General features: G+C 39.5%; 1 protein-coding gene across 5 annotated transcripts in view; it reads left to right on the forward strand.

Annotated features, from left to right (window-relative positions):
• VAV3 (vav guanine nucleotide exchange factor 3) overlaps positions 1-14,665 on the forward strand; it is a 380,746-nt gene that overhangs the window by 173,304 nt on the left and 192,777 nt on the right. For all 5 annotated transcript variants that reach the window (XM_077120069.1, XM_077120068.1, XM_077120070.1 and 2 more), the window contains exons 3-5: positions 3,749-3,807; positions 6,016-6,081; positions 14,012-14,120. In XM_077120069.1, coding sequence (XP_076976184.1) covers positions 3,749-3,807; positions 6,016-6,081; positions 14,012-14,120 — 234 coding nt within the window. The remainder of the gene's footprint in view (positions 1-3,748; positions 3,808-6,015; positions 6,082-14,011; positions 14,121-14,665) is intronic.

Below are 14,665 nucleotides of genomic sequence, written 5' to 3' on the forward strand. Positions count from 1 at the left end.
TAATGAAATAGGAAAAATAAAGTACTGATTAGACAAATGAATGGCTGGCTGGCTGGATGGATAGATGGATGGATAAATAGAATGATATGGCAAATGTGACAAAATGTTAAAAGTTGGTGGATCTGGATATCTGGGGCGGGGTGGGTGTGCTGGAGTTCTCTATATGGGTTTTATTTTAGTTTTGTAACTGCCCTGTCAGTTTGAAATTATTTCAGAATGAAAAGTTAAAATACAAGTACTATGGATGAAGAACTCAAGCAAAATAAAAAGCTTGGAGAAAAAGTTTAACGAGGGGACCCAATTTGTATGTTGGCTCTAGGTTTGAGGAGACAGGCATCTCTTTCTCATACTTAATATTTAATTGTCATAATGGGTTTCTTCAATTATTTATTCATTCTTTGCCTGCGCCACACTAAGCCCTTAACATATCTCCACACATCCTGTCCCTAATCCTCACAGTAATTTTGCAAGGCATTTCTCGTTCATTTGCTTGAGCAACAACTATTTTTGCATTAAGTTGTTGTTGTGAACCTGACTGTGAACTTGATGATGGGAATACAACAATGAAGATGCAATTTAGTTTCCCTGCCCTTAAGGTATTTTCCGCTATCAAGTGGCAGAGACAGTGAAGTACACAGATCATAAGGAATGCCTTGTTATGTTCTTATACATTTTCAGGGGTGTATAAATTCATGCCAAATTTTGGAGAGCAATGCTCATGCCTTTTGACCTAGTAATTCTTTCTAAGAATCTTTCCTATAGAAACCTCTGTACATAATTGAAAAGATATTTGGCAAGGATGTTAATTGTAGTATTCTTCTAGGAGCAAAATATTGGAAAGGTTTATTGGTAGCAGAATGGCTAAATCATTGCTATATAAGTGAGCTGGAATGTTCTGCAATCATTAAGATGAAAAAGTAGATCAGTATGTATTGACACAGCTGTCTATAATACACTCTTAAGATAAAAGCTGCCTATAGAAAAGTCAGCCTAAAATGAACCCATTACTAAAAAAAACAAAAATAAAAAAGAAAAGAAAGGAAGCATTCTACATGATTCATACTAGATTCTTAGCTGTAGTCCCCTTTGCATGGAAGGTAGGAGAGATGGGAAGGACAAATTTTAGCTATTGCTGTATTACTTCAATTTGACATAATAAAAGAACACATTTATGGCCATAATTTCCTATTATTTTGAGGTAGGGCAAATAGTACTTTTAGCTTCCCTGGGGAAGTTTTCTTTTCAAAATGTTCTTTACATGGATATTTCTAATGGCAGGTCAGAGTCTGCTTGCAGGATTTGAGAATCTGGCATTCATTTCAGTATTTGCCCATTCCAAATTTCAATATGCTTAGCTTTTATAGAATAAGCATTGCTCTAAAAACACTGCATTGACGAAACAGTGTTTGTTTGGGCCAAACTAAAGAGTTAATGAACTGACTCAATATACAAGTTAAAGGTCCTCAGAGAGGTTCACTTTAAGGCATATTACATGTGATCTTTCCATTTTCCATATGAATTGTATGTTTATAGTATTCTTATATTAATGAATAGCAATGAATAACCCCTATGAAATAAGTAATAGGAATTGGTTTCAGTTCATTGATTTTCAGAAGTGTTTATAAATGCAATTTAGGACTCAAGTAATATGCTATTGTCTGGCGCCCTCTGGTGGATATTTATACGAAAAGACCAAGCTATAGTTTTTCTTTGGGGTGGGGATGTGGGGGGGTGGAGAGGAGGTAGTGAATATTTTTGATTGTTGATGGGATAAGGATCAGAAAATGTATTCTTATTTCAAACAGACATCATAATTATTATAAAAATATTCCTCAAGGAATAAAATGCATTACTATTAAAATATTTAATAAATAAAATAGTATAATACATAGTAGTGCTGTTGCTACTTTTCTTTTATTGATTAGTGACACTGGTGAGACTGCAGTGTGAGACAGAAGCAGCTGTAAACTTAACTCAGGAGCTTTATAACAGTGCCACATCTAACTACTATTCTACGCATTGTTCCAGAACCTTCCCAAAACGAAACTTTTCACTCAACATTGCATAGTTTGGAATTTTAGCAAATGATTATTTTAATTTTGAATAATTTATTTTGATAAATTTGCTAGTATTTGTATGTTCATGATCTGCTGATTTTTAGACTCAGTGAAGATGCTTTATCTTCACTTATTTATGGGAGAATTAACCGATGTCAAGTTTTATCTGGGTGGTTGTGACTTACTTTGATACCAAATGTCCAACATAGATAAACCAGAAAGCAATTTCATATAGACTTGTAAATAAATTTTATTTCTGTATAGTAATGATTTTATTCTATAAAAAGTTGACATTTATTGAGTTAATTAAGCATTTGATAGGCATATTATCTCATTTAATTCTTTCATGGACTCCACGAAGCAGCTATTATCATCCCTATTTTACAGAGACTTTTAAAAGGTAAGCTTAAGTGGAACCTGTTGGAGCCAGGTCTCATCCAAGTCTGTTAATGCCAAGCCATGAGTTTCTGACCATAGCAGTTAGCTACCCTTCGAAGTAGCTAAGATATAAGTTTATGTGTGGCGCGTTGTCTTACTAGGCATCTACAAAGAACTGAAGATTTGACTTGTATGTTTCTGTCTTTGAACTGAGGAAGGATTACTGCATTTCAGAGAGAGAATTTTGCCTTTTCTCTTTTTGTTTCACATTTTCAATAGGCCTTGTAGAAGCACTTAAAATTGGTCCCATTTAATGTTGAGAGTTAAGATAACTTAGATATATTATTGTAAAAACAGGCTTTACTGAGTCTTGAAAGGCGGTGATCTTAGGTACAAAAGTTTTCAGGAAGAGTGAGGCTGGCAGGCACTCGTGTAAAAGCTATGGCAGGGCATGATTAGACAGGCACGAAATATCTTCATAAGGAATCTTTGAAACAGATAATCGTGGGTAATTTAAGAATCTCTTTACTTGAAAACAACCGAAAGTAGAAAAAGGCAGTATTTTAAAAGATGATTAAAAAAATAGCTACCACCTAAATATCTTACAGATATTATTTTATTCATACTAATTTAATGTAGTAGGTTCTATTATTATAAGAATCTAAGGTCCAGATCAGTGAAGACATTTGCTCAGGTTTACGCAGCTAACACGTGGTGAAGCCAAGATTTGAACTCATGCGGTCTGGGTCGAGAACCCACGCTGCAAACACTTGGCTATGTAGCCGTGCTGCCCAACAGATCTTTTGCTGACAATGGAAATGTTCGATGTCTGTGTGGTCCGACAGAGTAGCCACTAGGCATGTATACCCGGTCCCTGAAATGTGGCCAGTTCAACTCTGGAGCTGAATTTCTAGTTTTATTTAATGTTAGTTAATTTGTGTTTAAGCAGCTTCATCTGACTAGTGTCTGCTGTATGGGGCAGCACAGCATTGTAGGGTCTGTCAGATCCTGTAACAGTGAGTAGCGACGTGAAACCTTTGGGATCATCCAGTTACCTCCTCATTTTACTGGGAAGGAAATGGCAACCCTGTGTAAAGGAATAAAGTGAAAGAAAGGTGCAAAACCATAAATCCAGTGTTTATAATTCACAATCAGGGCTTTTCTCCCTTTGTCCATTTCTTGGCATCTGCAGATTTACCTTTCTGCTGCCGTGATTCATATTAGATTGGAAAGTGGTGTTTTGGAAAAAAAAAAAAAAGATAATGTATCTCTTCTGAAAAACATGCCCAATTAACGCTTTCCCCTTTCCTTAGGTTATAGAAACACTGTCGCGTCTTTCGCGCACACCCATCGCCCTGGCCACGGGAATCAGGTAAGCTTGTTTCTCTGTGGGTCGTGTGCGCCATTCAGTCCAATCTAATGATTCCTGATTGAGTGGTTACTGTCTGCAGAGCACTTTGAGCACAGAGAGCATGTCTCATTCCTGCAGAGGGCCCTGCATATAGCTGTCCAATATATATATATATTTGAAAACTATTTAGCAAGTATGAACTAATGCATAGGAATGAGTAAGATACATTTTTAAAACCCTTTTTCTCAATTCACTGATTGAGTGACTATCACTGGTACGATTTATTTGAAACTTCCTCCAACAGTTCTGTACATAGGATTCATTAAGGCAAACACGAATGCTTATGTAAATAAATACTTTAAAAGATATTAGAACGGATTTCTTTCCTGTAGAGTGTTTCCATGCCTATCAAAAGCCATAGCAATAGCTCACAACTTTTAGGAGTTTAAGAAATAACCAGACAAGTATAAAACAATCTGTTTACAAGGCTGCATATTGAAAGTTTGGTAATAAAAGAGGAACTGGGAAATAAATTGGGTATCTGGAATTATGTCATCCTCATGCACTGGAGTGCTGTGCTATCAGTAAGCAAGGAGATAGAGCTGTGTATGTTGTGTTAGGCTTTCTCTGTTTCAGGAACTAAATATTTAATTTAGATCAGTTGGTAAATATATAGGTATCATTAGGAAATGATAAACAGTCTCAATAGCCATAAATCCAGGCCTCCTGGAGACGGAATGGATTTTGCTTTCTTACCTTGTTTGCTCAGTGCTCCATTCTCTAGTTTCCAGCCATTACAAGGCTGTGACCTTGTGTCTCTGACTCTGTTGCTTCCAAGCAAGAGGATCCAAGTACTCGTTAATGGACTGATTAGCACTTATCAGGCAGCCCATCTCCTGGGTACAGAGAACCTTGGGAGGACATCCTGCAGACTCTTTCTCAGAAGTGGGCCACACATTTGCCCGTTTTCTACAGAAGCAGTCTGCAGGCTGGACAAATGTGCAACACTTTGTGATCCGTTTTTTATCTCATAAATACCTTTCCATGTCGATGTATATTTAACATTGATTAAATATAAACAAGATTTTAAAACAGTTTGATTCATATGTGCATTTCTGTGTTTTAAATTTTGAATGGATATATATCAGGAAGATTTTTTTCTCTTTAATTTTTCTTATCTATGTTTTCTAAAATGGATTACATTGTTATGTAATCATGATAACATGTACCTAAATTTAAAAAAAATGATTCTGAAACTTTGGCATTTCTCACACATTAATTTATTTGAAAAACCTAAGTTCCTCAAATGTCTTAAATATTAAATGAACTGTTAAGCCAGTGTGAAACTATGCTGCCCAGTAGAATTATTGAGTAATTATTCAGGGATCATTTATTATCTTGATGGACTCTCTTGTTAGTTTTTATGGAACATATGACATGCTGGCTGCATGAAAGAAAGTGTAAAACTTTTGGCACTGTACAACAGTTCCTGTGATTTTATTAGGCATTAATTTAGGGCAGTATGTTGGTGCTGTGAGAAAAATACATCATGGCATGAGGCAGATGAGAAAACCAATAGGGCATAAACTGAAATGTGATTTTTCTTAAACAGGGGACAAAGAAAGCGTTCTTTATTTTTTTCCTGAGATTTGATTGACTTGTTCTTTCAATAAATGAAAATAAAAGGTAGAATTTAAAGTCTGAGTAGAATAACACATCAGAGTCAACATTCATATATAAGGGGTGCAGTCCTTTTGTCTTCTAATGATTTTCAAATAGAGTAGTCATGGAAGGATGGGTATTACAAATTGTTTGTCAATTGGGTCAGATCCCATAACTCAAAAGAGCCAATGCAGAAGTCGAGGGTACGTACACGGCTGTTTGCTGCTCTCTGTACCGGGAAGCTGCTGTTGGATATATGAGGTTGCCTGCAGGTTTGTGGCATGTGGATCCGATGAGCACATCGCCGTGCCCCACCTGCATGTGACTGCAGCGACCAGCGGTCATAATTGCTGTGGGTAAGTTGGCATAGCAGGTGCTACCGCCTCCCTGGGGGAAATCTGGACACCGCTGCAAGGCAGGCGCTTTGGCAAGAGTCCAGGACATTATGTTAGACAGGGTGACCGATCTGACCACTTTGACAGCAAGTGAGCTTGTGTATTTAGTGAGAGGTGGATGCCTGGCCTGGCTGTTGCTTACTCACCCCCGTTTTAAAATTTTCTTCCCTAGGCCTTTCCCAACAGAAGAGAGTGTCGATGATGAAGACATCTACAAGGTCCTCCCTGATTTAATCGAGTATGTTGAGCATTTTCAGCAAAGTTAAATCACTGCCAGTTTCTGTAACAATTGTGCATTTCAATGGTTGGTGTTAAAATGAGCTTTCTAAAGAAGAAAATGGCATAGTGATTAAGACATGTCAAAATTAAACTAGCGTTGGAAAGTTTTAGAAGAAAATGTGCTTCTACTGTTTTTAGTTTCTGCTGTTTATCTTACATTGTGCAACCCTCTATGACGAGTAAAGAAATATACTGTAATGAAGTAAAATATAGAAGTTTCTCAAAAACATAATAAGTAGTAGATAACACTGAAATTATAGAATTAGGGAACAATTAAAAAGAGTAATTGAATTACTACCAGAGATATAGGACAGATAGTACATGCTTTACAAGTTCAAGGGAAGACAAAAGCAGTGTGGGCTGGAGTAATTCAGGGATGCTTCATTAGATGGCTTTTATTCTAAGCAGAGAATCCTCTGGGGCTTAACTATTTAACAGGGAGGGCAAAGGTTAAGTCCTTGCAGCTGATAATCTTCTGCTAATTGAGTGCCTTGAGCAGATTACACAGAAATATAAAATATGATCTCCACTCCTCAGGGAACTGGTAGTATAGATTAGGTATGTTTGCAAAGAAACGTGATAAGAGATAGATTATGCCCTGAGAGATAATCACATCTGTTTTAGTTTGTTAATGCTGCCAAAAATACGATATACCAGAAATGAGTTGGCTTTTATAAAGGCAGTTTATTAAGTTACAAGTTTATAGTTTTAAAACCATAAAAATGTCCGAATTAAGGCATCCAGGGAAAGATACCTTGACTCAAGAGAGGCCAATAGGTCTGAAACACCTCTGTCAGCTGGGAGGGCACATGGCTGGCATCTACTAGTCCTTTGGCTTTTAGTTTCGACCAGCGTCACTGGGACATTTTCTTTCTGCACCTCCAAATGTTGTTAACTCTGAAGCTTTTTCTGAAATGGTTCCCTCTTAAAGGACTATGGTAAGTGACCCACCTTAAATAGGTAGAGGCATAGCTCCATGGAAAGCACCTAATTGAAAGTTCCCACCGACAACTGGGTGGGTCACATCTCCATGGAAACCGTTTAACCAAAATGATCCCACCCAACAATATTTGTGTTAGTTAGATTCAGTTGTCAAGTTGGCCAGATGAGCATACCTAATCTTGTTGCTGCGGTCATAAGCCAACAGTACGTGAACCTCATCTGTTGCCAATTACATCTGCAGTCAGCTAGGAGGCGTGTCTGCTGCAATGAGTGACGTTTGACTTAATTGGCTGGTGCTTAAATGGAAGATCGCAACGTAGCACAGCTAAGCAGCTCGGCATTCCTCATCTCAGCACTAGCAGCTCAGCCCAGGCCTTTGGAGATGCAGAAAGAAGTCACCCTGGGGAAAGTTGTTGGAACCCAGGGGCCTGGAGAGAAGACCAGCAGAGACCATCCTGTGCCTTCCACGTAAGAAAGAACCTCAGTGGAAAGTGAGCTGCCTTTCCTCTGAAGAACCAACAAAATAAATCCCCTTTTATTAAAAGCCAATCCGTCTCTGGTGTGTCGCATTCCGGCTGCTAGCAAACTAGAACAATATTGAATCAGGATTAAAGAATATGGCTTTTCTGGGGTCCTCGACAGTTTCAAAGAGGCGCAACATATTATGGAAATTCGTCTGTTTTTCCATTCTTGACACAGAACACACGGAACTTGTTCCTGCTTTAGGGCCTTACCCTTGCTATTCCCTCTGCCCATATGGCCAACTCCTTTTCAACCTTCAAATCTTTGCCCAGATGAGCCACTGCAGAAAGGATTTCTGTGGCCACCCTATGTAAGATTGCCACCACCTCCTTTCCCTGCTCTGTGTTACACTTACCATTGCTCATGACCATTTTATTTGTTTGCTTAATTACTTAACTATCTCCTTATTGGAAGGCAAACTTTGTGAGGTTAGGGACTTTGCCTTATTCATGGCTATATTCCTAGACCTTCGAATAGTGTTTGGATATATGTCCTTGATAAATATTTGTTTTCTGAATGAATATCAAATCTATCTTAAGCATCTACTTTTTTGCCAGGCTCTCTACTTCAGACCTTAAATAGTCAGTTAATAGTAAGAGCTTATTAAATGCCTGTTGCAGTGCTGAGAATTTTACATGCAATATTTCACGTGATACCACAGCATGATGAGCTTTTATTGTTATTGCAATTTACAAATGAGAAAACAGAATATTGAAAATTTATGTAATTTTTAAAGGTCACATCACTAGTAGGAGTCTTTCTTTGGATTTGGACCCAGATAGTTTTGATTTCAGAGTGGAGGCTCTTAACCAGTTCATTGCCTCCTAGCGGTATCCTGACATGTCCCTCCGAGAGCTTTCAATAAAAGAACAGAGGAGGTGAGTGCTGGCTGGGCCCACGGGGACGGCCAGCAGCTCTTCCCATGGTAGGTGACATCTGGATGGGTCTTGAGGTCTTACATTTTAAGTCTTTAAGAACAGTGTCTTTTCTCTTCTTAAAATCTCTAAGAATTCACTGATGCTAATGCAATCAGTTTCCTTAGACTAAAGGACTGGGAAGAATATATTATTTCCTGTGTGTGATGAAACTGTTCTTTTTTTTAACCCCGCCGTTGTCACTATTTTGGGTGTTACTTGGAAGTTCTGTGGGTGATGAGGCACACAGATAGCCAGCCGGCTGAGAATGCATGGAAGGGCAGCTATGAAGGAGTAGAGGGAAGAATGAAGGTGATGGAAGTGCCTGGGTTTCCTTCATCTAGACTCCTGAGAGTGTCTGTGGAGGAGGGAAGCCAGCACATGTGGGTCCTAGCCTCTTGCCTTTACTGTGATCCAGAGGGGAAGGGCAGGGTTTTCTCACAGAGACTGGGGATTGGAAGTTTCAAATTATATTGGTGCAAAAAGCACAAGCTGGCGGGCTGCTTGTGTAACTGGTGCCCAGCTGGCAGTGGTGCCAGCTGAACCCTGTTCTTGGTTCAGGAATCTCACCACTAAAAGAATTTAGACAAGTGAGAGGACCATTAGGGATAAGTAGTAAAAGTTTATTAAAGAGAGAGGACATGTTTAAGAAGTTAACGCAGATATACCCAAAGGAGGGAAATGCACTGAGTGGATTGAGTTTAGCGCGTTTTGCAGGAAATTTCGTTGGTGGCAGGTTTCCATAGTAACCTTTGACCATAAGGTGACTTCTTTGTGCAGGTTTCTACAGTGACTTTTGGCCACCAGGTGTCTTCTTTGTTCTAGGAGGAGATAGCGATTGGAATTTGTGGTTTGCTGTCACGTACCCAAAATTTGTCTTTGGGCAGATGTTTAACAATCTTTATGACCTTCTGCTTTTTGTAATTAACTAAGAATTTGCTTTGGGCTCAGGATTTTATAAGCTTTTATGGTTTCAGGGCTTTAGGGGAAATTTTTGTCCCATGAAACTTGCAGCTCTACATGAACTCTTCCAAAGCTTAACAGCACGCCAGGGACCACGGTCTTGATGCCCTGTCCTATCCTGTCCTGCCTCACTTGGAAAGCCTGGCATCACTTCTTGTCATCCAAGCCGTATGAAAATATAGGCATTGCTATTAAATTATGCAGTACAGAAGGGGCTCCTTGCTTTGGCCCAAGTAGCAAGGGCTGTTCATAGAAAAAGCAGCAGGGGCTATTTGGAGAAGCCAGGGGAGGCTCTTATCATCCAGACCCTGTGAGGCACAGGCCCTGTTGTGGCTCCACCCAGGGCAGGGCTCACTGGATGGTCACTTAAAGAGAATCTTACGACCAAGCAAGAAAGGTAAACGAAGTACCAAATATAATTTCTTTTATGCCGTTACAGTCACTGTTCTAGTTTGCTAGCTGCCAGAATGCTATATACCAGAAACAGAATGGCTTTTAAAAAGGGAAATTTAATGAGTTGCTAGTTCACAGTTCTAAGGCCGAGAAAATGTTCCAATTAAAACAAGTCTATAGAAATGTCCAATCTAAGGCAGCCAGGGAAAGATACCTTGGTTCAAGAAGGTATGAAGTTCAGGGTTTCTCTCTCAAGTGAAAGGCACATGGTGAACTCAGTCAGCATTCCTCTCTCATCTGGAAGGGCACCTGGTGAGCATGGCGTCATCTGCTAGCTTCTTCTCCTGGCTTCTGGTTTCATGAAGCTCCCCGGGAGACATTTACCTTCTTCATCTCCAAAGGTCGCTGGCTCATGGATTCTCTGCTTCTTGGTGCTGCAGCATTCTCTGCTCTCTCCGAATCTCTTTCATTCTCCAAAATGTTTCCTCTTTTATAGGACTCCAGAAACTTGTCAAGACCCATTCAAATGGGTGGAGATGTGTCATCACCTAATCCAGCTTAACAACCACTCTTGATTAAATCACATCTCCCTGGAGATGATCTGATTACAGTTTCAAATATACAGTATTGAATAGGGATTATTCTGCCTTTAAGAAATGGGATTCAGATTAAAACATGGCTTTTCTAGGGGACATACATCCTTTCAAACCAGCACAGTCACTTATTCGTACTAATTTACATAGTGTTCCCCCATCTTTTCAGCCTGGGCAGAGTTGATGTCAGGGTAAGTTCTGTGAGGACTCATCCTAGCTAAAGTTATCTTGCAGCAGCTACGCTAAGACAACCACTTAGGCTCAGTGAGATGTGTTCTGCTTCACTCCACACCTGGGGCCCCAGGTCCAAATGTTGTGTTTTCCCTGGAAATCCTTGCTTTTGAGTCTTTCAGAACCACTATGGGCTCATATACTGAACTTTAGGAAATGAATTCACCCAAAGGGATGGCTCTTGAAATAAACACCGGCCTGTTCCCCATTGCAGAAAAGGTCATTTTCTCCTCAGTTTCGGAGAGACAGGCAGGAAGGAGTGGGGAATAATGTAAGATGGCAAAACTGTACAAACATCCTCACCTCTCCTACCTTTATTATCATGTGTCAGACATGTACATATATATGGAATTACAAAATACCAGCCACCACCAGGAAAGCTACTAAAGATTATTTTTGATTTGTTGATCGTTTGGAGAATATCAAAGTTTATTTCTTCTCTCCATTCGATGCAAATCAGCCATTGCTGACCACACTATTAACAGGAAAAGTGCCTTTAGTGTGGGGCTTGAATGGCAAAACCCAGAGTGTTCTAGCCTCATCTTGGTGTGTGGGTGTTGGTTTGTATGTTACTCCTGTGATTCATTTTTTAAACTTTTTATTTTGAAATAACTTTAAAATTATAGGATAGTTGCAAAGCAATGCAAAACCGATACAGAGAATTCCAGTATCCCCTATGCAGAGAACCAAATTCAAAGCATTTTACTGTATTTGCTATTCTTTCTTTCTTTCTATTAATCTGCCTATTTTCTACGATTCTTATATCGCGTAACTATATATGTGCCTTTTCCCTCATATGGAAATAGTTAAATGTAAGATTTCAGATGAGGTTTTTTTTGTAGGGAGGGGATGAGGTGGGTGCTGGTTGGAAGATAGCTGAGCTGGGGTTAGGAGTACCGGAAAAAATGGACTCCTCAGTCTCTATTCCTTCTAAACAGGACCCACGATGCCATGGAACCTGCGCCCTCTTCATTTCTTATCTCAGTTCTCTCATGGGCTTGCCAGGCCCTCCTATTCTTTGATGAATTATAGGTGTTCAAACCAACTTTAACTGCCCCACCATTCTATAAGCAGATTGCCTGCCTAAGCCCCTCCAGTATGGAAATTCTGGAATGTCTCATCATCTACCCAGTTTTCCAGGAAAGAAAGCCAAGGGGCAGCCTTCACTTCTTTCCCCTTTCTCCCTTTTCCTGAGTGGTCACCAAGTCTGATCGACTCTACCTGAAAATGTCTGAGTCTCTATATTCCTCTCCTCATCTGCCTTTACCCTACTGTCGGTTCTCAGTATCTCTCACCATAGTATTTCATTTCTCGGCTTATTGCCCTCCCTGCCTGGCTTCCTGTAGTCTCCAGATTCACCCCTGAAAAATCCCCGTTGACCCCAGATGCCCCTTGGTGAGGTTTGCGCTCACAGCATACACCACTCTTCACGACTTCGTTCAGCTCTTCCCTCTGGGGTTCCATCCCACTGTCTGGTCGTAGCACCCCCCCCTCCCCCTGCCGAGCTCTTTGCACCTCTCTCCTTTCCAGGTGTTGGGGTCCTTAATCTGCAATACTTTCCCCTTCTTCTCACTCACTGCGTGTTGCCTCTGCTGGGCTTTAAGTTCCACGAGAGCAGGAACTCCACCTGCCTAGTCTGCAGTCACGTCTCCTGTCATAGAGTATTCATTCAGCCGAAACCTATTAAATAAATGGAAAAATACATTTAAGATCGAATTCCGATGTGCTATCCTCTTTGAGGCCTCTCCTGACTGATTTATTCGGAGTTATTTGTTCTCTTCTCTCTGCTTCTATAATCCTGCACACCCACTTGTATGGCACTTGCAGAATTAGGTATTAATGTGCCATTCTCCACCGGAGTTAGGGGGAGTTTTTGGCCTCCTTCATCAGTGCATTCTTAGCATTGTGAAGCTCCTGGCACTCGGCAGGTGTTTAGTATGTTTTGTGGCTGGCTGGATAGGTGGTAGGTGGACAAGGAAATTTGGAATGAACTTTTCTCAAAGCAGCTTTCTTCGAAACTTCTAATATCCTCAGATCTTTCTTTTTAAGACACTCTCTTTTCCTCTGCATGCTTGACATTTCATTCCTGTTAAATTCCTTCAGACATATCTCCATGATATCCATAAGGCCACCTTGTGGTGGTACCTGCTTTTAAAAATGCTGCAACTTTCAGAGTGACATAAGTACAGTATTTAAAATTTTGCATTTATCCATTTATAATAATTAATCTGTGCAGACCCAGGACAGAGTCTAGGGGCTGGCAGTATTGAAGGACTTGAATTTCTTTTTTAAGGGAGATATTAATGCTTCTTTCCAACATATCTAAACTGATTAATCTCAATTATTTGAATTAGTCATTATAGACTATATATAGAAATATTAAACTGAAAGGAATAACTAAAATAGTAACAAAAAACATGGTATGTGGAATCAGCTGTTTCCACCTTGACTACAATCTTATATGGGGTTTGGGAAAGATACACCAGGCAGTTGCTATATAAGTGCCAATGGAAGCTTCAAGAATAGGGTTTGTTTTCAGCTGCCAAGAGATGAGCACAATATTATTAGTGGTGTTAAAAATGTTTTTTTGTGGGGGGAGCTTGAAACCTCTTTTAAAGGAAAATATGAACAAACAGAATAGATAAAACCTGAGTCAGGTACTCTCTGAGTGGGCCTGAAGGAAGTGGCTGGAAAACTCCTGGATTAGATGCTCATGATAAGAACCCTGAAGTCACTGATGTTGTATGAAAAAAACATTTATAAGTATTAGCTCTTCCCCAGCTCCCCTGTACTCTCCATATTATAGTCTTTAAGACAGCTGATGAAACCCAGAGCTTGGGGTGTGAAAAATGGGGGGCAGTATGATAGAGTGATTAAAATACTCACAGTGTAATGTAGTCTTGGGTTTAAATCCTGCCTGTGCCATTTACTAGCTACCTTATCTTGGTCAATTCAAATACCCTTTTGTTCTCTCAACCTGCTCATCTCTAAAATGGTTCATATACTAATGCCTACCTGATAAAACAATGAATGCCTGGTGGATTAAGTGAGAAAATAAATGCAGAGTGATCATGCAGGTCCTTTGTGCCCCGTAAATACCCACTTAGAGGTAGCTGTCACTACCACATTGTTGGATTCTTTCTTTTCATTTTATTTTTTTGGTCATTGTTCTTATTAGGTGCAGAGCTGTAATCTAGGCCATTTGACTCTTCTTGCTAATTCCAATGCATTGCCTTTTCTGGATTTTCTACTACAGTCCGATAGCCTGTTTTTAACCACTGAATTTTCTGCATAAGAGGAAATCACCTTTAAATTGTGCCCTTTGTTTCAGTGAAACCCACGTGGAGGATGAGGAGGGTCTCTATGACTGCGTCTACGGGGAGGATGAAGGCGGAGAGGTCTACGAGGACTTAATGAAAGCAGAGGAAGCGCATCAGCCCGTAGGACTTTCGTTTGTCTTACTTTTGTCAAGTTATTCTGCGCATTTTATTAGAAAAGTGTATTATTTGAAAAAAAAGATGAATTCATAGAGTTATTTATATAATCACTTCTGGAAAAGAGGGGGTTTTTCTTTGTGTTTTGCCTTTGCTTACTTAAGAACTGTTACAGCTATGACTTGGTATTGCATTTGGAGACATAGGAGCCTGGCAGTTTGCAGTTCCATACGCCTATAGGTGTGGGGAATCTCTGCTCTGTTTCTTTCACTTTACTGGTGAGGGAATCCAAGCCTGAGAGGTAATTGACATGCCACCCAGGTAAATAATGACAGAGTGACAATAGAATCTAATTTCAGGAAATCATGAAATTATGTTATTATAAAAGGAAATATTCTCTTACAAAAATGGGCAACTTTTTCTTTAAATTAAATTTCATGTAAGATCAAATATATGTTAAAGAAATTTCTTTGTAGTCATTAGGTGTTAATGTGTTTCTTTTGTTTCATGATATATCCTTGCTTTTTTACTCTTTCATACATTTAGTTTCA

The sequence above is a fragment of the Tamandua tetradactyla genome, chromosome 11 (genome assembly GCF_023851605.1).
Source record: "Tamandua tetradactyla isolate mTamTet1 chromosome 11, mTamTet1.pri, whole genome shotgun sequence".
NCBI classification, from domain to species: Eukaryota; Metazoa; Chordata; class Mammalia; order Pilosa; family Myrmecophagidae; genus Tamandua; species Tamandua tetradactyla.